Genomic DNA, 20,705 nt, shown 5'->3' with positions numbered 1-20,705 from the left:
TTTACCACCTGCTTCATCAAGTATCATCCAGGCTTAGAAAGAGCCAACCGATCACCAACTAGGGAGGCCCCTGGTGGTTCATTCAGTTGTGGCTGCATATGTACATGCACAAAATCATGACAGTTGAATTTTCAAAGATAGAATTCCCGTCAGAAAATTTCTCTGAAGAAGAAGAAACCGTCACTTGCCGATGCACATTATTTGGTGAAGCAGCTATCATGATTGCCAATGATCCTAAGACCTTTGGCATTACTGACTTTTTCAAATCCTTCTATAATGGGTTCCCAGGAATCTCCACTATCTGGTTTGCATATCATGATGAAAAAGTTATGTATGAAAATCCCTTCAAGTTCCAGCTTGACTCATGGAAAACTGATGAAGAAGCTACCAAAATCATGAAGGAAATAATCTCTCCAAGGGTACTGCCAGTTAATTTCACAACTGGTAAAGATATCCACAGTTACGAATTCTATAATCCATCAGTGGCAGCCAGACAATTGGGATTCGGCCAAGTGCCACCCTCTCTTTTCTTTATCAGCAAAGTCCAATTCAGAGAAGCTCTCAATGGCGCTCTCTCTTATAGTCTGCTGAAAGATTTGGAGCCTGATGTAGACATGACACTCTTAGTCGATTGGCAGATTGCACCTTTTGCTGCTACCCCTTTCATCCAATGGTGGTCTGAATGGCAAGAGCATATCTTCTGCAAATCGGCTAATCTGTATTGCATGTCCTTGAATGGAAATTACCGGACAGCCGATAATGAGGTACAAGATCAATCTTGTTCTCCATGTTGTACCATAATATTCTTTACTTGTATCTAACGTCTATCTGAACAGGATAACGGTAATGATCCTCCAACGACCAGCAGAAGCGGTCAGCCGATCGACTATGCCTTGCCAGCCGATAAGCCAAATATCAGCTATGGAGCTTCAACTCTGACAGATGTGGCCACTGGGAGAAAACGCAAGGTATCTTATACCAAGGTGACAACTCGTACGAAAAAGAAATCTCCAGGCCAATCTTCAGCAGCAGCAGTACTCCAAACAGACACTCTGATCAACCTTCCCTCCTCTTCTTCAGAAGGTAAAAGCCTGAACCCCATGTCTTCACTTTATTTGAATGCTTATCACACCCTTGCTTTATAATTAAGATGCCCCTGAACACCAATTTGGAGGAGAAGAAGAAGATTCTCAACGCACACCTCCTCCTCCATTACCCATCATTCAGGTATGATCCTTCTTACTCAGTAAGTATTTTAAACCTTTCCATGATCTTGAATCTGGTATTATTTCCTTTTGGTTTCATCAGGCACAACATTCACTTCCAACTCCCAGGAAATCCAGGGCAGACTCTCCATTGATACAGGTACGATTTTAGAACTTGCTCATGAACATATTTTGTATATTTCTGACAATCATCCTTCAGCTTGCCGACCATGCACTATCTGAATTACTTGGCCAGCCAAACACCACAATCCTGAGCTCTTCATCGCAACCCCTCGTTTCTGCTGGCTCCAACCTAGGAGAAATACGTCTGAAGCAGGTAAACAACCCTTCTCTCTGTTGACCAATCCCACCACTCTCTTATTTCCGTCGGCCATCTTAGCTTTATCTTCCTTTCAGGCACAGGAATCTCCGGACAACATCTGTTCTCTTTTCAAATCGGAACTACTTCTCAGGAAGAAGGAGAAGAAGAAATATCGGCCGATCCCATTGTTCTGTCGAATGAAACCAAGGCCAAACTCCAAGAATCCCTCCGATTCCTAAGTCAAGACATCGGCCAATTGATCAAGGATGCACATCCGATCCGTACCATTTTAGAAGAACTGGAGGGCAAGCTTCCAGAATCAATTGAAGAAGCATTAACTCCTGCAGCCTTCATCGAGAGTCATTGTGCACAATTCTACAAGGCCCAGAAACAACTTGCCGATCGTCTTCAGTAGGAAAAAGTCATCAAACAAAGGGACGACTTCAAAGTTTTAGCAGAATCGGCCGTTGGTGAAATCAAGTCCCTGAATGACACCCAGGCTAGCATCTTGAGGAACAAAGCTAAATTGGAAGCTGAACGTGATTGTCTTCTGCAAGAATTTAATCGAGTAAACCAAGCAATAGACATCGCAGATCACGATCTTTCTCAAATTCCACCGGCCATCACCAAACTCCAACAAGACAAGCAGAAATACACTCGTCAAGCATATCAACTTCATAAGAGTCTGCAGCCGATTTCTAGCTCATCGGCGGATAATAATCAAGTGATCGCAAACATTGATCAAATTCACCTGCGTGCGATAAAAGTAATCCGAGAAGCTCTAGGATTACTGTAAAGACACCCCATGTATTGTAATCTCTAGGAATTGCAAACACATGATCCAATTCCAGAAACTCTGTCTTTGTGATTTATTGCTCTAAGGGTGACTCATATCGTGTCGGCCATATTACAACCGATGCATCCAACTTGCGAATCAGCTTTTACATATTTTTTGCACTAAAGGCAATACTTCCTAGTATTGGCTATAACTTACAAAATCCGGCTGATACTACAATCGGCCATATCCCTCATTGATCAAGACTCTTCCGAAGAACCTCCTGACTTTTCTGATGTAACTTCGTAATCAGCCATCCGAAAGAAATCCTTCTCCCATGCTTGCCCAGAAAGACAATTCATCCGATCATAACTCACTATATGGGCTTCAGCCGATGCCACACTGAATGACGAATCGGTCGATACTATTTCAACAGTATCGTCAACCCATTGAATCAAATATTGATGCATAGTAGATGGAATGCAACAATTGGCATGTATCCAATCCCGACCCAACAACAAACTGTATGAACCTTTGCCATTAATAACGAAGAAAGTAGTGGGAAGAGTCTTACTGCCAATTGTGAGATCGACGCATAATGCCCCCAAAGCAGGAGACACGACTCCTTCGAAATCCCTGAGCATCATATCAGTCTTTGTCATATCATCTTGATTCTTCCCAAGCTTGCGTAGCATAACATAGGGCCTTATATTCACAGCTGCACCTCCATCAACCAACATCTTTGTAACAGGCTTGCCATCAACGAATCCCTTTAGGAACAGTGCCTTAAGATGCTGCCTTTTATCATCTTCTGGCTTCTCAAATGTTACTGGCAATGGTTCCAAATTTAACTGTGCCATGACTTCCTCTAATTCTGGTTCATGATTTTCATCACCTGGCGCCATAAACTCTTTCGGCATTATGAAAACCATATTAATTGGCACAGCCGATGATCCAGAATCTTGATCACTATCGGCCCTAGGCTTAGCACGCAAAACTTGTGACCTGATCCCTTTCTTGCTAGGAATCTGTTCTTGTTCTTCCTCAATGATCTCCAGCTGGCGTAACCTCTGAACACATCGCTTCTGAGACCTAGTCAAACCTCTTGGGCACTATTGAGATTGATCCGTGCGATCAGGCTCACGTTCTGGATCTCTCCTCATCGGCTGATCATCTTGTACTCTGTCATCGGCCACTTGTTCTAGCTGATCGTGTATAGGCACTCTTCTCCCAGCAGGATCACGCAGCATTGTCCTGCCCCCCAGTCGATCATGCACCGATACATTTTTTCCTAGCCGATCATGCACAGGAGTGCGCTCACGCCAATAGGGCTCATGACGTGACCTTTCATATGATCGGCTGCCTTGACCATTGTATTCGGGACAATCATATGCCGATGGCAATGTCAACCCTTCTTCCCAGCAGTAGACAAAGAAAGGACACCTCCAATGATCTTGCTCGCGTCATTCCTCTTCTTCTCTACGCTGCCGCCTTTCACGATCACGCTGAAACTTGTTCAACAACATTTGAGACATTACACGTCTACGTGGTGCCGATGAACGCTCAACATCCTTCATCAGACCCTTTTCTTTGACCTCATCGGCTGCTATCTGCGCTTTAGGATCAACAGCTCCAGATTTCTTGGCCGATGATGACGCTAGAATCTTAGCTTGAGGAGAACCTTCATCTCTGGCCACATCAACCATGTTCGTCGTGAAAGGATGTCTGTCGATCTTCATCGTCTTCTTGGGAGCCTCAAATTTCAATCTCCCTTGTTCGAAAGCCATCTGAATCTGCTGTCGGAAGACCTTGCACTACTTTGTATCATGCGATGTAGCGTTGTGCCACTTGCAGTACTTTATATTTTTTAGCTCGTCCTCCGATGGAATCTTGTGATATGGCTTCAACTTGATCAAACCTTCCGACAATAACAAGTCAAAGATCTTGTCGGCTTTGGTGATGTCGAACCCATACGACTCAGGCTCTTTCTTTCCAAACGGACAAGTCACCGGCTTTTTACTGTTCTATATCCACTCAGCCGATGCGACCGTTTCTTGCTCCTCTTCAGACTCATCATTAGCAGAATACTCCACATAGTTGATCTTCTTCTGAAAAGACTTCTTGGACTCGTAGGATCGAGTCTCTCCTATCATCCGACTTGCGATATGGCTAATACTTTCAAACTCTTGCGATGCATATTTATCTTTAATGTGCGGCAAGAGTCCATTAAATGCTGCATCGGCCAACTGCTGATCGGACAGAACCAAACTTTAACATCGGTTCTTGACATCTCTGAATCTTTGAATAAAAGCAGCAACTGATTCATCGTTTCTTTGTCTCAAGCCGGTCAAATCGGTCAACTTTAACTCAGTAATCCCAGAGAAGAAGAACTGATGAAATTGTCTCTCTAGATCGGCCCAATATAATATGGAGTTTGCCGGCAAAGTGGTGAACCAAGCAAAGGCCGATCCAGACAAAGACAAGGAGAACAAATGGACTCTGAGTGCATCATTGTTGCCCGCTTCTCCCAACTGTAGAAGAAACCTATTAACATGTTCCATCGTAGAAACTTCTCCCTGCCCTGAGAACTTCGTGAAGTCAGCCATCTTGTACTTGTGTGGGAGAGGAATCTGATTATAAGCCGAAGGATAGGGAGTTTTGTACATGACGGATTGTTGGTTTGGCCTCAAACCAAACTGCTCTCTCATCACTTCAGCTATCTTTGTGCTCCAATCAACTTGCGGCTCGACCATTGACCTTTGCTGAGGGGAAACTGTGTTCGCTGTATTGGTCATCATCGCAAGTTGCTGAGCTACATGGTTCATCAGCTGTCCAGCCGAATGCATCTGTTGTGTTTGCTGAGTTATTCGATTAGGTGTCTGTTGAGTCATCGTCGGCTGTATAGCCGATGGTTTAGCCGATCGTTGACCAGCAATATCCATGTACGGCACATTGGCATACCGTATCTGTCCAGTTGCTTGATTGTGGAATACCCAGTTGATTCCCTTCTGATGCGGAGATTGCGACAATAACACTTCTGAAGGAGACTGGGGTTGGAGCAGGATAGCAAGGCGCTGCTGTGGGGTCATCGGCGGTGGCGCCGATGCATTAGCTTGTGCCATCTGTTGTGGACTCCATGCGCCTTGTGCATTCAGCTGTGTTGCCAATGCATCCTGCTGTGCACTCATCGGCTGAACGGCCGATGGATCAGACTGAGAGGCTATCGGTTGAGAAGCCGATGCATAAAACTGCATCTTGGGCGGCGTAGAAAAGAAATCCGGATGCATACCATACCCAGCAGCAGGATCCCATCCTTTAGGAAATACGGACGCAGATCCACCTTGCGCAGTTGTAGCAATCGGCGGCGTGGTTGAGTAGATAGGATCTGTTGTACCCGCCGATGCTGCAGTAGTCATCTGGGGTGGAGTTTGACTGTTGCTTGTTCCTGCCTGGCTATTTTGAGCCGACAGGACTGCTGTCATAGACACTTCCAAGGGAGTATATTGCATCTGATCTGATTGTATATAGCAAGGACCCATGCACCCTGGTAACGTGCCTTCAGCAAAAGTCTTGACCACTACATTGTGCACCGTGTTGCCCATGACTGTTGCACACTTGATGAAGGCTTGTGCCACAGCCTGGCCAACTATGTCTATCATCTTGCTTTCACGTTGAGCCTCTGTCACAGCGATGCGCTCGAATGTGAGGCGTCCTTAATCAACTCGAAAGAACTCGTCCAAAAAAGAAGAGAAAAGGCGAAGTCGCCGAAAAAATGCAAAGGAATTGTAAAGTTTGTTGTATTGGATGTGTATCAAGTTTTTTCGGTCCCTTACAACTGGTATATATAGTCTAGCGCTATCAAGTCCTAGCCGATTACGGCAAACATTACTTGACCCTAAAGAAAAGATTATCTAAAAGATAAACTACTTAAAATATTACAACCGAATCATCAAGATTTTCGTGGAGTCCGGATCCTCTTCTCCTTCATTGACTTCATCGGCAACTCTTCATCGGCCGAGCACCAGAGCGGACTAATCAGCATCTTCGTAGAATATTCTCCTGGTCCATCGGACGGACTCCCATCGGCCGATTCCAAATCTGTGCATTCTTTTGGTTTATTTTGAATCGGCCACCTTTCTTTCACCGAAATCACCTTCCTTGACACGTGTCAAAAAACAGTGTCAATACTTACAATGCTAATTAATATTTAAGGGCAAAGTTTCAAATTGATCTTGCAGCTACATAATAAAGTCGACAAATTATGTGCAAATAACACTGGGTCCAAACTTGCATTATATGAGTCTTACAATATGGTACTGTGCCATTCTCACTCATCAACAAAATTATATCCTAAAGAAAAGATCAAATCAGGAAGATGTTCCAAGGTTCTCAGTGTACATGAATTCTCAAGCTGGCAGCTGGCAGAATTTTCACTGCATATTTGATGATGAAAAGAGCTGTCTTGTATAATTATGTCGACTAATATTACCTAGCTGAAACTAGGCAGAATATCCGTCTAATAACAATCTACCATTGTCAAGTAAAACACCTGCTTTTCTTTCTCCCAGTACTACAGTTCTGACTCCATTTTGAAAACACATGGAGAAAAGCAGTTCAAACATTAATACAACCTGGTCTCTTTCTTCTAATATGCAAAACTTGAACAGGCTAAAAATTATGAATGAGAAGAGTAGTGAATTATAATCTCAGATCTTGTAACAGAGGCAACCTGTGAAATGATAGGGTATGAAAGGGTCCTCAGTGCCCAAAATTCCCACTGCTACTACATACAAGGCCACTAAAAAGGAGGAAGGGGAACTGAACCGTGATAAGATCAAGAAAAGAAAGATTAAAGTTTTGATTTGAACATTCAGTGCCCATTAGATTAAAGTTTTGAAAGATTAAAGTTTTGATTTGAACATTCAGTGCCCATTAGATTAAAGTTTTGATTTGAACATTCAGTGCCCATTTGAACAATAGCAAACAAGAGGTTAAGAGCAAGCAGGCACTTTGGGAGAAGCAATTGAACTGCAAATCTTATATTCTCCTGGAGATGGCACCATACAGCTACATCCAAAGCTAAATGCAATACTAAATACAAGTTTAGTACTGATCCCTAGCAAGTGCTGCTTGTCTGTCCTAACTGTCCACTAATACTAAACTCAAATCCAAGGTTAATGAAGTAGCATGACATAACTGAGCAAGAAAATTGGGGAAAATACATACATCTGCTATGCAGTCTAGTGTCGAATCAAAGATCGGCTCCGAGGTGCCGGTGGCATCGTATTCCATCACTGCTGGGGATGATGACGTGCTGCGGGTGTCCCAGCAGGTGGTGGCACCAGGTGGTGGTGAAGCAGGTTTTGTGAAGGTCGCCGTGAGAGGGTTGTATCGAGGAGCACCACCAGGATAGAACAGTTCTTGGCGGCGAGGCAGGACGGAGTTGGGCATTTCTTGGCGATGAGGAAAGCCGGAGTTGGGCACTTCTTGGCGACGAGGAAGGCCGGAGTTGGAAGGATTGGCAGTAGGGACCGGCGCGAAGAAGGTTCAACGACGGGTCTTCGCGAGGGTACCCGCCGTTGGCAGTGGAGGGCGCACGCCGCCGGAGGTGCCTCCATGAGATCCGGAAGGCCTCTGCTCCATGTCGGCAAGATGGTGGGGTGGTGGAGGCGGCGCTGGCCGTACCTTACGTGGACGAGGCGGCGGCTGCTCCAAGCTGCTGCTCGTGTCGGCCGCTGCACTATGACCGAGCTCCGAGGATGGCCGAGGCTGATCGGATGTGCCTGCGCGCCGCGGCGCTCGCGCTCGATGACGACGAGGGCGTCAGGGACAAGCCGGTCTCGCCGCGGATCTGGGCTCGCCAGACCGAAAGGCGGAACTTCGCGGATCTGGGCTCGCCGGTCTCGCCGCTGCGCCTGCGCCCGTCCGCGGCCACGCTGTCGTCCTCGTCGGCCGGGTCCGCCAAGTCGCCGGCGCCGGGCAATGCGGCTGCGGCGGTCGTGGGGAGAGGCGGCGGCCGGGTGGAGGCGTGCCAGGCCGGGGAGCCGTCGGGGTGGCGGCCGGCGCAGGGGGGCGTCGGGGTTGCGGCACGGGGAGGGGGGGCGGATCGGGCCCTCCTTTTCCTAGGGGCTTGATACTATAGATTGAGAGCCCATCTCAAATGAGAGTTCATTAGAGGGTTTTGCTGGAGTTAAAATTTCTCCTAAACTCTAAAAAAAAATGGAGTAGGGGCCGAAATAGAAAGTGGGCTGGTGCTGCTCTAAGTTCTAGCCCGTAAGAGTTTTTGGAGCCCTCCACTCCACTGGCTGTCCTCATAGTACTACTGCTAGAGTTCTACTCTAGGAGTTGTTGCTAAATAGTGTACTACTGTACTTATCCGTTCTGACAGAGTTCAGTTCAAAGACAGTGACTCGGTGACCATCGTCGATTGCCGATGGTTAGAACGTCACATTATTTCCATGATGGGAATAGGGTATCTAGCGCAAAGGCTAGAGAAACAACCTCTGCAGGGAGCAGCACATCTGCACATGCCACATGGACACGGTATACTTCCCGCACCTCAAAGTTCACGCCGGTCAACTCCTCCCACGCCCCGCGCGCACGACGACCTTCCGGGGCTCACCGAGTCACCAGTCACCACCCCCGCCCCTCTACGCCGCCTCGCTTCGTGTTCATGGCGTCCCCAATTGCTTCTACCACCACTCCAGAGTCCACATTGACACCGCGACACGGCGTCCACCCGCGACTGCTCGATCCTCGGATCAGCTCTGCTTAGCTCCCCCTGCTGCGAGCAGGAAGGAATGTGTCGACGTGAGGAGCACGTACGTCCGTGAAGCCCACCGCGATGGTGTCGTCGTCGCTCGACTCGTCATACCGCCCTCACGCTGCCTCGCGCCGCCGCCTGGTCGCCGTGCTCGCGCCGCTGCTCCTCTTCCTCGCCGCCGCGCTCTCCTTCCCATCCGCGCTCCGCCTCCCGCAGCTCTTCCAACTCGCGGCGCACCGCCACCTCCCCCGGCCCCCTACCCCGCCGCGGTCACCCCTTCCGCCGACTCCTCCTCCACGGGTGGCGGTGTGCCTGGTGGGCGGCGCCCGGCGGTTCGAGCTCACGGGCCCGTCCATCGCGCGCCACGTGCTGGCCGCGCTCCCCGCCGGCGCCACCGACGTGTTCCTGCACAGCCCGCTCGACGCCGACGCCTACAAGTTGTCCCTCCTCGCGCGCGCCGCGCCGTCCGGGGTGGCGCTGGCCGCCGTCCGCGTGTTCCGGCCGGAGGCCATCGATGAGACGCCGGAGCGCGCGGCCGTGCTCACCGCGGCCAACTCCCCCAATGGCATCCAGGTGATCAATTTAGCTCATTCTTGAATTGCCATCCGGCCGGCCGGCGACGTTCGTCATCAGCTGCTGGCTTGCTGCCTGCCATTCACAACGCCATGAATGTAATCTTCGTTGGCGTCCTGTCGATCGATGATGCAGGGTCTCCTGCAGTACTTCCGCCTGGTGGAGGGCTGCCTGGACTTGATCCGCGATCGTGAATCCCAGGGCAACTTCACCTACGCTTGGATCCTCCGCACGCGCGTGGACGGCTTCTGGAATGCCCCACTCGTCCCCGGCGACGCCTTCCACCCCGCCGCCTACGTCGTCCCGGAGGGCTCCAGCTTCGGCGGCCTCAACGACCGCCTCGGCGCCGGCGGGCGCGCTGCCTCCGTCGCCGCGCTCTCCCGCCTCTCCTTGCTCCCGCGCCTCGCCGCCGCGGGCTACAGCGAGCTCAACTCGGAGGCCGCCTTCCAGGCGCAGCTCGAGGAGGCCGGCGTGCCAGCCCTCGAGCGCCGCTTCCCGTTCTGCGTGCTCAGCAAGCGGGCCTACTCGTCCCGGCCGGACCCCGGGTACGGCGTGCCGGTGGCGTCGCTCGCGAGCCCCGGCCCGCTCAGCGGCGCCAAGTGCCTGCACTGCCGCCCGGCGTGCCGCGGCTGGTGCGCGGCGTGGCACGCGTCGCGGCTGGACCGCCGGTGGGGCTGGACCGAGTGGCGGAACGGGACGCTGGAGCTCTGCGACGCGAGCGGGCCGTGGGAGGACGGCTGGGAGCCGCTGTTCGACGAGGCCGCCGGCGCGGAGGCCGCGGAGTACCGGCGGAGGGTGGCGCGGATGGGGCCGGTGGAATGCGCGGCGGAGATGGAGGCTCTCAGGGCGCGGGCGGGGCGGTGGGACGCGCCCAGCCCCGCGGAGATGTGCCGAGTCGGGCTCGGAGCGGGATCGGCGGAGGGGGCGGGTCCGTCCGGCTCGTCGTCGCGTGCGGACAGCTCCACCGTTGCGACGGTTACTACTCAGGCTTGATCGGGACAGACGGACAGTCATACCATACTTGCGATCTTCTTTTGCAGGAACCTGCATTCGTACGTACATATAAATCAACAGATGGGCATCACATCGCCACATCGGTGTGCTTTTGTCTTTCTTGTGGTCAAGCTACGTGCTACTAGTTTCAGACTTTCAGTAGTTCAGTCTACGCATCGATCTCTGGCTCTCTGCACTTATGCGAGCAGTGGTACCGTGCGCAGAGAAACAAAATTCAAACAGTCATTACGTCGTCTTCTAACAGTCGAAACGTGGACCTGTTAAAATCGTCAGCAGAGTTGACGTTCTACTCCGCAGTATTTTGCTGTACTATAATTGGAGGACGTTCTGAATAACTGAATCTTGATTATTTTGCTTTGGTCACTTCTTTTTTCTTTTGAGCATTGCTCGCTTCTGGATGGTCAAATAAAAAAAAGCTTAAATTCCAGTCCAGGCCCATATACGATTGGTCCACCAGTCCACCGGCTGGGTTCAAAGCCCAACCCATGAAACCAGTTTGACACTCGAGGGCAAGAGATGCTACGGAAACCGAACTCGAGTGTCGGACACGTCGTCGTGCCGCCTTGCGATGTGACAGAGTCCGAGTCAAATCGGAACAAGGGCCGTGTAGGCGGCGACGCGCCCTCCAGCAGCCTACAAATATATCCACGCGCACGTAACGTAAGCCGCCGCAGCCCGCCAAACCAGAGCTAGCCAGAGGCAGCTTCAAGCGAGCATCTTCTGATTTCGTCCACCGACCTACCTGACGCGCGGCTTCCTTTCCGTCATCAGAATTCAGAGAGAAACCGGCAAAGGGCTCGCTCGCGGCGGACGTAGCGGGGGCAGATGGCCGGCGCCAGTAACCACTTCGCGCTCCTGGAGAGCGACGACCCCGGCGACACGCGCCTCGACAACAAGAATCCGCAGCAGCCCGCTGCCAACCTTGCCCAGGAGCTCTTCGGCAGGGCCTACCCTTCTGCCCGGAGGGTCATACGGAGCAGGGAGAGGCAGCAGAGCGGCGCCGGCCCGGCGAACGCTCGGGCGAAGGATGCCCAGCAGGGCGGAGCGGTTAAGCAGCAGGGACGACAGGGAGGTCGTCACGCCAACGGAGCGGCGGCGGTGGACGACGAGCCCCCCGCGCCGAGGCTGTACGACCTGGCCCAGTTCCCGTCCCTCAAGTAGGGTGTAGGGAGTGGGGCGAATCTTTGTTAGCACTGCTCGCTCTATGTTTTACCGTGTCCGTGAGGAAATGAATAAATATTTTTCCAGTGGTGTGTTTTACCGTAACACATAGATGATAGATACACACATCACTAACATGAGCACCATATATATATATAGAGAGAGAGAGGCCTTGTTTGGTTGGAGGTGAAAAAGTTTTGATGAAAACTTTTTGCAACTTTGACTAATAATTAGAGCTATTAAATTAAGTCTAATTATAAAAGCACTCCACAATCATGGGTACTGTAGCAATACTGTAGGCAATGAAGTCTTTGACCGCATAATTAGAGGATAATTAGAGCATGGTCATTGTAGCATTACTGAATCTAATCATGTATTAATTAGGTTCATTAGATTCGGCTCGCAAAGTTGCATCCATTCCTAAAAAGATTTTTACAAATAGACTACATTTAGTACTCCATGCATATAAGATTCCCTTTTCGCGAAGAGTTCACTGTAGAAACCAAACATGGATATATATATATATATATGAGTATATTAGTTTTTTTATGAAATATATGAGGAACATATCTGGTGAAAACTACAATCTTCGTGAAAAATATATGACTATATTAATGACCGCATGTCTTTTACTTTTTTTTAGACTGATGAAGTCATCAAAAGTGTCATGTTGTTGTCAAACACGCTGCTTACTATTCGAAGAATAACTAACCATCAATGTGAGCATGAGCTCTAATTCGGGGGCTTGAACTCGATCGGATAGGTAGGTTCTAACACAAAAGTAATCTAGCCAGCTACAGTAAGTTGTATACATAAATTACTAAATAATATGCTTACACGTGTAAATCGTGGAGAATATTTATTATTAATTAGACCATTAGTTCATCTTCTACGTAACCTGTATAAAATATAGCAAAGTTAAAGTGTCGTATTTTTTTTCCAGTCAAGGAGTATAATAATGTTATCATGTTAGACAAATCCACTCATTATGTTTCAAATACTTGATGAGTGTAGAAAAAAAGAATAGAGTAATTAAACAAGAGTTAAGTTGCTATAACAAATTGAGAGGAAGGCTTATAAGATGAGGGCAATGCAAGAATTTACACGTATGCGCACGATGGTAGTATGTACGCCGACGCTCAGAATTTTTATTCTAGCGTGACTTCGATAAACGGGCCGGGACCGGTGCTAATTCTAGGTCGGTAAACACACAGGGTTCCCATATGGGAAATCGGATCTCTTACCGAAAACGCAAACCAATCAACTTCTCTTTAGCGCAGCATTTGTAGCGTAAATTCCGCAATTCCCGATCTCCAAATTCCCAAGTCGTAAACGAGTTCTTCGCGCTCCCGGCTCCTTGTCCTCCATATATATGCGTCAGCAATCGCCTGGCCCCAAGCAAACCATCTATATCTCGTCGAGTCCCCGCGAATCATCGTATCGAGCGATCGTCAAGCGACATGGCGGCAATTGTCGCTAGCTTCAACCCCTGGACGGTGCTCGACACTAACGACCCCGGCGACGTCGTCGGCAAGGCCAAATCCAAGGAGGACGCGGCGGTCGCCAAGAAACCGGCGGCGGTAGGACCCTGGGCGCCCTCGTCCAAAGCCATGGAGGCGTCGACGCCGGCCAAGAAGAAGAACAAGAAGAAGAATCCGGCCGCTGCGGCTGCCAGCCAAGCTAACGGGAAAGGCCCCGCCGGGAAGCAGAACGGCGCGGGGAAGGTCGCCAAGAACGGCGCCTACGGCGGCGCGACGAACCAGCAGAGAGGCGACATCAACGGGGGCCACGGAACGCCGACGAGAGGGAGCAGCAGAGAGGCTACAGCTACTTCGCGCCGATGAGGGAGAAGCACCAGGGCCCGGCGGTGGACGCCCCGGTGGAAGAGCAGGCTGCCGTGGAGCTACCTGCGTCGCCGCCGAGCTTCGATAACGCGACACGCCTCCCGACTCTGGGAAGGTGAAGATCGGAACTATACGTGCTGGATTGCTTCTGCATGTGGTACTCGTAGCGTGCTTGGTGTCTTAGGTTTTGTGCGGCTGTTCTCTCCTAGATTAAGGTACCGTTTTTTTAGGAAACTTTCCATTATATTATATTGCCAAAAAATTGAATGGAGACGGGCTGCAAACCCCGCACGGTGCAACCCCGTCTGGATCTTTGCCGCGTGGATGGGAGAGGGCATCGAACGGCAACTTCCCTTGGCTTGGCCCCGCGTTGGAAAAAAGCAATACGGCTCGGTTCCTTCGGTAGGCGGCTCAGCTTTCAGCTCGTTGCCACGATTGGCTTTCCCATCGGCTTCCAGTTTGTTGCTTGCTTGCATTCCTCGTCAGATCGCGGCCGTGGACATCGCCCCTCAACATTGGGCGGCGAGGCCGAGCGCGACAGAGGGAGGGGAGGCGGCCACTGGCGTCGTGGAGCAGGCCGGGAAGGAGGCGGTAGACGGTCGTGGGGCGACGTGAGGCCGGGCGGCCGGGTGGGGAGGAGGCGTGGCGAAGCGGAGTCGACCGCGGTGCCGCGGGGCTGTGCCGGCAGGCGACGGGGAGGCGGCCGGTCGAGGAGGCAACAGGGTCATCGTCCTTCTTGGATCCTTCACCTCCTACCATGGCGTTGGCGGCGTCCGTGGACTCGCTGTGCCCGTACCCACAGAGAGGCGCGATGTCCGGGGTGTCACGATCTGATGGAGAAGCCAGTTGTGGCAACGAGCCAGAAGCTGAGCCGCCTACAGAAGAAATCGAGCCGAGCCGTATTGCTTTTTTCCAACGCGGGGTCAAGCCAAGAAAAGTTGCCGTTCGATGCTCTCTCCTATCCACGCGGCAAAGATCCAGACGGGGCTGCACCGTGCGGAGTTTGCAGCCCGCCTCCACAGAATTTTTTTCCATTATATTGTTCTTGACTACCGGTATTTGCCGGCGTTATTAGTTGCCAAGGGGTGTGTTTACAACTTCGGCGTGTAGCTTAAGTAATATACTCCTATTGTTTTGAGTTTTATATATTTTCGTTTTCTTGCTAAGCTTTGGAGCGTTTAGACAGTTCTTCTAGGGCGGCCTGCTATATAGAACCTAGCATCTGTACTTGATTAAAAAAAATACTCGCATGAAATTCTCTATGAGTGAAGTTTTAATTTGGACTTCAAAATACAACTTTGACAAATATACTTTTAGGCTACGTTTGGATGTCGATATTATGTTGATATTGGAGATCTTATTAGCATTGAATTGCGTCCAATACCAAATCAGCCTATGCATTGAAATGGACTCAATACCGAAGCAGTTGTTTGGATTTGTTTGGATGCAGACGTTGGTAGAATTCAATTAGGAGTAATGTTGTGTAGTGGAATTCAATTGGTAGATGAAAAATTGGATATCTATTTTTCTTCATCTCCTCCTTTCCACCACTCCTCACTCTTGACCTCATGTAGTTGAGCAATGCTGCGCAGTGGAAGCAGATGTGGTCCACGTTAGAGCAACGCTGCGACAGAGCAGGAGGGCGTGTGCGAAGAGGAAGGGTGCAGGGAAGTGGCGTGGCGGCAGCAGAGGGGAGCGTGGTGGAGCAGGAGTGGCATGGGGGCAGCGCGACGGCGATGGAGCAAGGGGAGTAGAGGCAAGGGACAAGGTAGAGGGAGAGAGGTCAGGAGAATGCAAGCGAGCTCCACCTCCAGGCTATTTCAATTTGGCCACTTCGGGGAGGATAGTAGTGTTGCAACCTTGATGAGGAAGAGCTGGTCAATTCATCCCAACACAAGAGGGGTGACGAAGCGTTATTTTAATCGCGGTTGGATTCCACCGTATTGGTTCCTGATACCAATTTTCAATTCTATGAACATCCAAACAGCAGAATTCATTGGTTCCAATTCCAATTCCAATTGTCAATTCCTTGTTCTGATACTGACAGGGTGTATCATAACTAGATTTCGAGAGAAACCTATACTCCTATAAAATGCCCAAACTCAACACATCAAAAAGTACTCAGTGGTTAGAATAGTTGGTTTTAAACAATATGTATATCAAAGCATCACCAATTTGTGACAGAGACAGTGTTTGATAGCATTGATTTTGCGCTATTTCTATAGTCAAATCTGATTAGTGTCTTAACTAAAACCTATGTGTGACTTTAATTTTATGCTTTACAAACTAGTTTCAAATTTGTTAATTATCAGAGTTTTAAAAGAGTGATCGCGATAATATCAAAAGTATCTATGAGAAAAAGAGTTGTTTTTTAACTGGACTAAAGATAGTATAGTGTTGCAAAGTGAGGAAGAATTTTACTTTAGAGGATTAAATATTGTTGCCACTAACCAAAAATGCCAGATCAAACCAAAAGCTTCGAAAAGGCCACGTCGGGCGCCATATATAAGAGGCAGGTAAAAACACCATTATATTATATTATATTATTGCTACAAGCTAGAAATTAGAAATCTGACTTTGAATACTCCCTCCGTCCCAAAATAAATACAATCCTAAGACTAAACATGCAAATCAATGCTAGATGTAAAATTACAAAACTACCTCTTGTCTTCTCGATGATTGGATGGGGTGTTAATTGTCTTTTATGAGAATCTTCCAGAAATTACTTTATCTTTTGTGGTAGTTAGGTCAAAGGTAATAATTTTTGTGGGATAAATCTTTTTAAATAATCGCGTTGTTGAAAAAAACGTGAACAGGCGGGACGTAAAAATGTGAAAAAATATAAATTTTGCAAAAAAAACCTTGAACTTTGGTAAAGTCAACCCGCAGTCTATGGACAACAATTTTGCAAAAATGCCCCGAACTTTGTGAATATCAATTTTTGCAAAACACCCTCTAAACTTCAACGAAATCGACATGCATTCTGTTGAAGGTAATTTCATGAAAGACCTCCTAAACCTTGACAAAACCAATCTACACTTCACGAACATCAAAACATCTCCTCAATGTTTCCAGCAAAGCTGTTGGCCGGAACGACGCATGGATAAGATCATAGGAGGATCGCTCGATAACGTTGTGCCGCTCCATGCCTCCATCCAAAATATCTGCGGTCGGCAGAGCCAGCCAGATGAAGTGGTGAATAGACCCAACGCAAAACCAATGTGCTCCAAGCGGCCCAAACTTCAATGCACCAGCTCACCACGCATCCGGAAACGAGGGGGGCCTGATATTTTCTCTGCGATTGCAAAACGTCGAACGATCGGGCAGCTCCGAGCTCACCTCACCTCTCCGTGCTCCCCTAGAAAAACTCAACGTGGGCTTCTCACGCCAGCGTTACAAGTCAACTAGTGGTGGCGGCGGAGGTGGACGGAGGCCACCAAGCCAACCAAACGTCACTTCACCGGTTCACCCACTGGCGAGCCGGGCCACACGCTCCGCTGGCCTCCGCTCCGCTTCCCTGGCGTGACGGCGTCGTCGTCGTCCAGAGCCCAGCACTCTCGGGGCGCACGTGGGCGCCCTGCATGTCCGCCACCTCGATACGCCCGGCCGGCGCGCTAGCTTCCTGGCTGCAGCCACCCCGTCGGCATCGGCCCCCTCTCCTTGGCTCGGTCATGGCGCTGCCACCCGCTATAAATCCGGCCGCCACGCCACGACCGCGCCCAGCGAGCCTTTGCCTTGCCGCCGCCCCGCCCCGTCGGATCGGGACGGGAATGGAGCCGGACGCCGCGACCCGACGCTTCCGCCTCTGGCTGCGCGGGCTGCGGTCGCTGCGCGGCGCGGTTTTTTTATTTTTATATTTTATATTTTCATTTTTTACAAAAATATATTTTCCATTTGAAAATTTACAAAAATATACCCTGCCGCCTTGCTGCCGGGCGGCTTGGACCTGGAGTATTTTTTAAAAAAAATTCGTGAAAAAAATTACGCGCAAATTCCTGGGGCCGGTCGTCCGGCAGCGGGGCGGCCGGCCCCCAGCCGGCCGGCTGCAACGTAAAAATAAACTGCATGCGTATGGTAGGCCAAAGGGGTACCGGTACCACGTGTGTGTCCTCGTATAGCATATATATACACTGGCTTCTCGCAGTTGGTCTCTATCTGACACACAGACCAACGACGATCTCATGCATGCATGCATTCGTTGCTGCTCTCCCTTCATAATTAATTACTCAGGCTTGGCCCACCATCCCATCCAGGTCCAGCCATCGGAGGAAGAAGAACCGAAGCAAGAGGCCACGTATGTATGTACGCTTAGCTTAGCTTGTTGAGATGTGCCGTCGTGGCTCGCTGCGTGCCTATCGCACTGGGGCGGGCCGGTGCGCGCGCGGCTGCATGCGGCTGGCTGACTTTTCGCCGTCTATATCCATCCACATCGGCTCGTCCCGCCGGAAAAGGGAGCGGGCGCCGCCGCTTGTCGCTGACCCCGGCCAACGGACGGACGCCAGGTCGTCCTGCAGCCAGGCGGCCGGCCGCCCGCTGCCGGATGGCCGGCTCCCAAGAACCTATGCGTAATTTTTTTCGCGAAATTTTTTTTAGAAATGCCTTTGCCGCCCCGCTGCTGGGCGGCCAGGTCCCGGCCGCCCGGCAGCGGAGCGGCCGGGGTATATTTCTGTAAATTTCCAAATCAAAAATATATTTATATAAAAAAATGAAAATAAAAAATATAAAAATAAAAAAAACCGCCTGCGCGGCGACCTCAGGTCCGCCCGCTGGTCCGACGACCCGGCCCAGCTGGTCACCCTGGTGGGCCGCTTCGGGGCCCACATGGAGGCCTACTGCGCCGCGCGCGCCGAGCTGGACCCCGTCCTGGCGCTGTCCGCGCCGTGGGCCAGCGCCGCGGAGCGCGCCGCCGCCTCCTGGCTCGCCGGGTGGCGCCCCACCACGCTGGTCCACCTGCTCTACACCGAGTCCGGGCGCCGTCTCGAGGCGCAGCTCCCGGACCTGCTGCTGGGCGTGCGGCCGGGGAACAACCTCGGCGACCTCGGCCCCGCGCTGCTGGCGTGGGTCGACGCCCTGCACCGGCGCGCGGTGGCCGAGGAGGACGCGCTGTCGGGGGAGATGGCGCGGGTGCAGGAGGGCCACGGCGGCGTGGTCACCGCCGGGATGGCGCTGGACGCGGGCGCGCTGGTGGCGCGGGTCGGTGCGGTGCTGCGCGGAGCGGACGCGCTGCGGCTGCGCACGATGAGGCAGGCGGTGGAGATCCTGCGGCCCGCGCAGGCGGCGGAGCTGCTCATCGCCGCCGCGGACCTGGAGATCGGCTTCCGCGAGTTCGGGCTCAAGTATGGCTCCGGCCGCGACGGGTAACACCTGGGTCACCTCCCGCCCCTGCCTGCGCCTGCACAGTTTTTTTGCGCCCACAATTTTGTGTGGGTTGTTTTACTGGAGGGAGGGATGCTCAGTACTAGCTCTTTGGATTTCCTTTGCCGAATGCTGATGATGTGAGCGGGGAGAAGCGAGCGTGAAGCCAAAGGCCCGTGGCAGGGCATGATATGCCCGGTGTTTGATAATAAAGTCCAATGAACTGCCTCATGGTTAATTTGGGCGTATATTGGACATCTGCTGATTTTTATCACTATAAACTTGTATAAATACCTCACACCCAAGACAAGAAAAAAAAACAGTGACTCGTTTGAAAAATACAGGGGAAAAACAGAGGAGCGGCAGTAGTACCTGCGGTATCAACTCCCATGAAAAAAAGGCAGAGATTGTTGGACCAAATACGTCTAATGAAAAAAAAAACTAAGAGAGAAAGAAAACGCAGTCGGATAACATTCTCCATCATTGATTGGACCAAGCTTGAATTCTCGAATCTATCCCCACATAGAAAACGTCCCTTGTCCATAGAAAAATGTTTAATTTACACCCTTAAGCTATCATAAAAATTCGATTTTCAACATTCGACTATATAATTGGATAACGGAGACCATTCAACTATCAAAACTGGATAAAATTAGCCTTTTGAGGGGTTATAAATGTGGTTTTGTATTTTTTAAAAAAATAAAAAATACTGATTATATCTAAAAAATCTAAACTAATTTATTTTAAATAAAAAAAATATAAAATAGTACCAAACATTTTTAGGAATGTAACAATTATTATTATATTTAAATCTTATTTATTTGCAAATAATATACATAACTACAAGCAAATAAATACTAGGGACATGAAGTTATTGGATTCGAATAACTAAAAAGTAGAATGCCAATAGATGGGTAACATTTTTAGAAAAATAATGACATCTGATTCATTTTTAATTTAAAATACATTATTTCTGATTTTTCAATTTAAACTCGAATATTTTTAATTTTTGTAAAATGACAAACCACCCAAAGGGTAAAATTTATATGGTTTTGACAGTTGGATGGCCTCTGTTATTCGATTTATAGTTGAAAATTAAAAATTAGACTTTTATAATAGTTAAAGGGTGTAAACTGATTTTTTTCAGAAAAATACTCATAAGAGCAATAGGATCACTTTATAAATTACCATGGTTGCTTATGCAATTCTTATAGAATAACGCTCTATTTTTTGAGGCAATATAGAATAACTCTCTAGTCTCCAGAGTAATATGCAATTAATATTTGTATGAGAAATGGCTTGTGTATTTATCTTAAAAGGTCCATCGTAATATTCTGATTACTCTAGGATATTTAAGGTAATTATATTGGGTTTTACACAAGTTGTTGGGGGCGGGGGGTATTCTTTTTGGTTTTATTACGGTAAGCAATTGTTTAGCCACATAATGTACCCAAAAGCACATTTTTAATTGTTGGACTGACATGCAGATGGTTTTTTTTTTCTGTTCAAATGGCAGCAGGTTCCGTACGACAGTATTTTAACACTTGGTACTTCCGCGCAAAATAATTGAGTTGCAATCGGCCCTGTTTGGTTTGTGCTATGCTGAAACTGTAGCAACTTTAATTATTAATAAAAAGTATTAAATAAAAGCAGTCTGCAAAACTAACTTCACAATCCCTGCGCTAGGAATCCT

The 20,705-nt window shown here is 49.4% G+C and overlaps 2 protein-coding genes across 2 annotated transcripts; both read left to right on the top strand.

Moving 5' to 3' along the window:
- Positions 1–8,993: 8,993 nt before the first annotated feature.
- LOC120642604 lies at positions 8,994–10,685 on the top strand. The gene is made up of 2 exons (XM_039919196.1): positions 8,994–9,638; positions 9,774–10,685. Exons 1-2 carry the CDS (start codon positions 9,147–9,149, stop codon positions 10,629–10,631), a joined length of 1,350 nt encoding a protein of 449 aa, XP_039775130.1. The 5' UTR covers positions 8,994–9,146; the 3' UTR covers positions 10,632–10,685.
- A 2,968-nt stretch (positions 10,686–13,653) lies between these two features.
- Positions 13,654–19,260, top strand: LOC120640224. The gene is made up of 2 exons (XM_039916079.1): positions 13,654–13,772; positions 18,391–19,260. Exons 1-2 carry the CDS (start codon positions 13,654–13,656, stop codon positions 19,016–19,018), a joined length of 747 nt encoding a protein of 248 aa, XP_039772013.1. The 3' UTR covers positions 19,019–19,260.
- The last annotated feature ends 1,445 nt before the right edge of the window (positions 19,261–20,705 follow it).

This window comes from Panicum virgatum, chromosome 7K (assembly GCF_016808335.1).
Source record: "Panicum virgatum strain AP13 chromosome 7K, P.virgatum_v5, whole genome shotgun sequence".
NCBI classification, from domain to species: domain Eukaryota; kingdom Viridiplantae; phylum Streptophyta; class Magnoliopsida; order Poales; family Poaceae; genus Panicum; species Panicum virgatum.
Note: the sequence above shows the minus strand (reverse complement) of the source record. Positions and strands in the feature narration are given on the sequence as shown.

Excerpts from the sequence above, each read along its gene's own strand:
- LOC120642604 (XM_039919196.1), top strand. The coding sequence starts at position 9,147 with ATGGTGTCGTCGTCGCTCGACTCGTCATACCGCCCTCACGCTGCCTCG. Across the intron at positions 9,639-9,773 it reads ACTCCCCCAATGGCATCCAG|GGTCTCCTGCAGTACTTCCG; the intron begins GTGATCAATTTA and ends TCGATGATGCAG.
- LOC120640224 (XM_039916079.1), top strand. The coding sequence starts at position 13,654 with ATGAGGGAGAAGCACCAGGGCCCGGCGGTGGACGCCCCGGTGGAAGAG. Across the intron at positions 13,773-18,390 it reads CGCCTCCCGACTCTGGGAAG|AAACCGCCTGCGCGGCGACC; the intron begins GTGAAGATCGGA and ends TAAAAATAAAAA.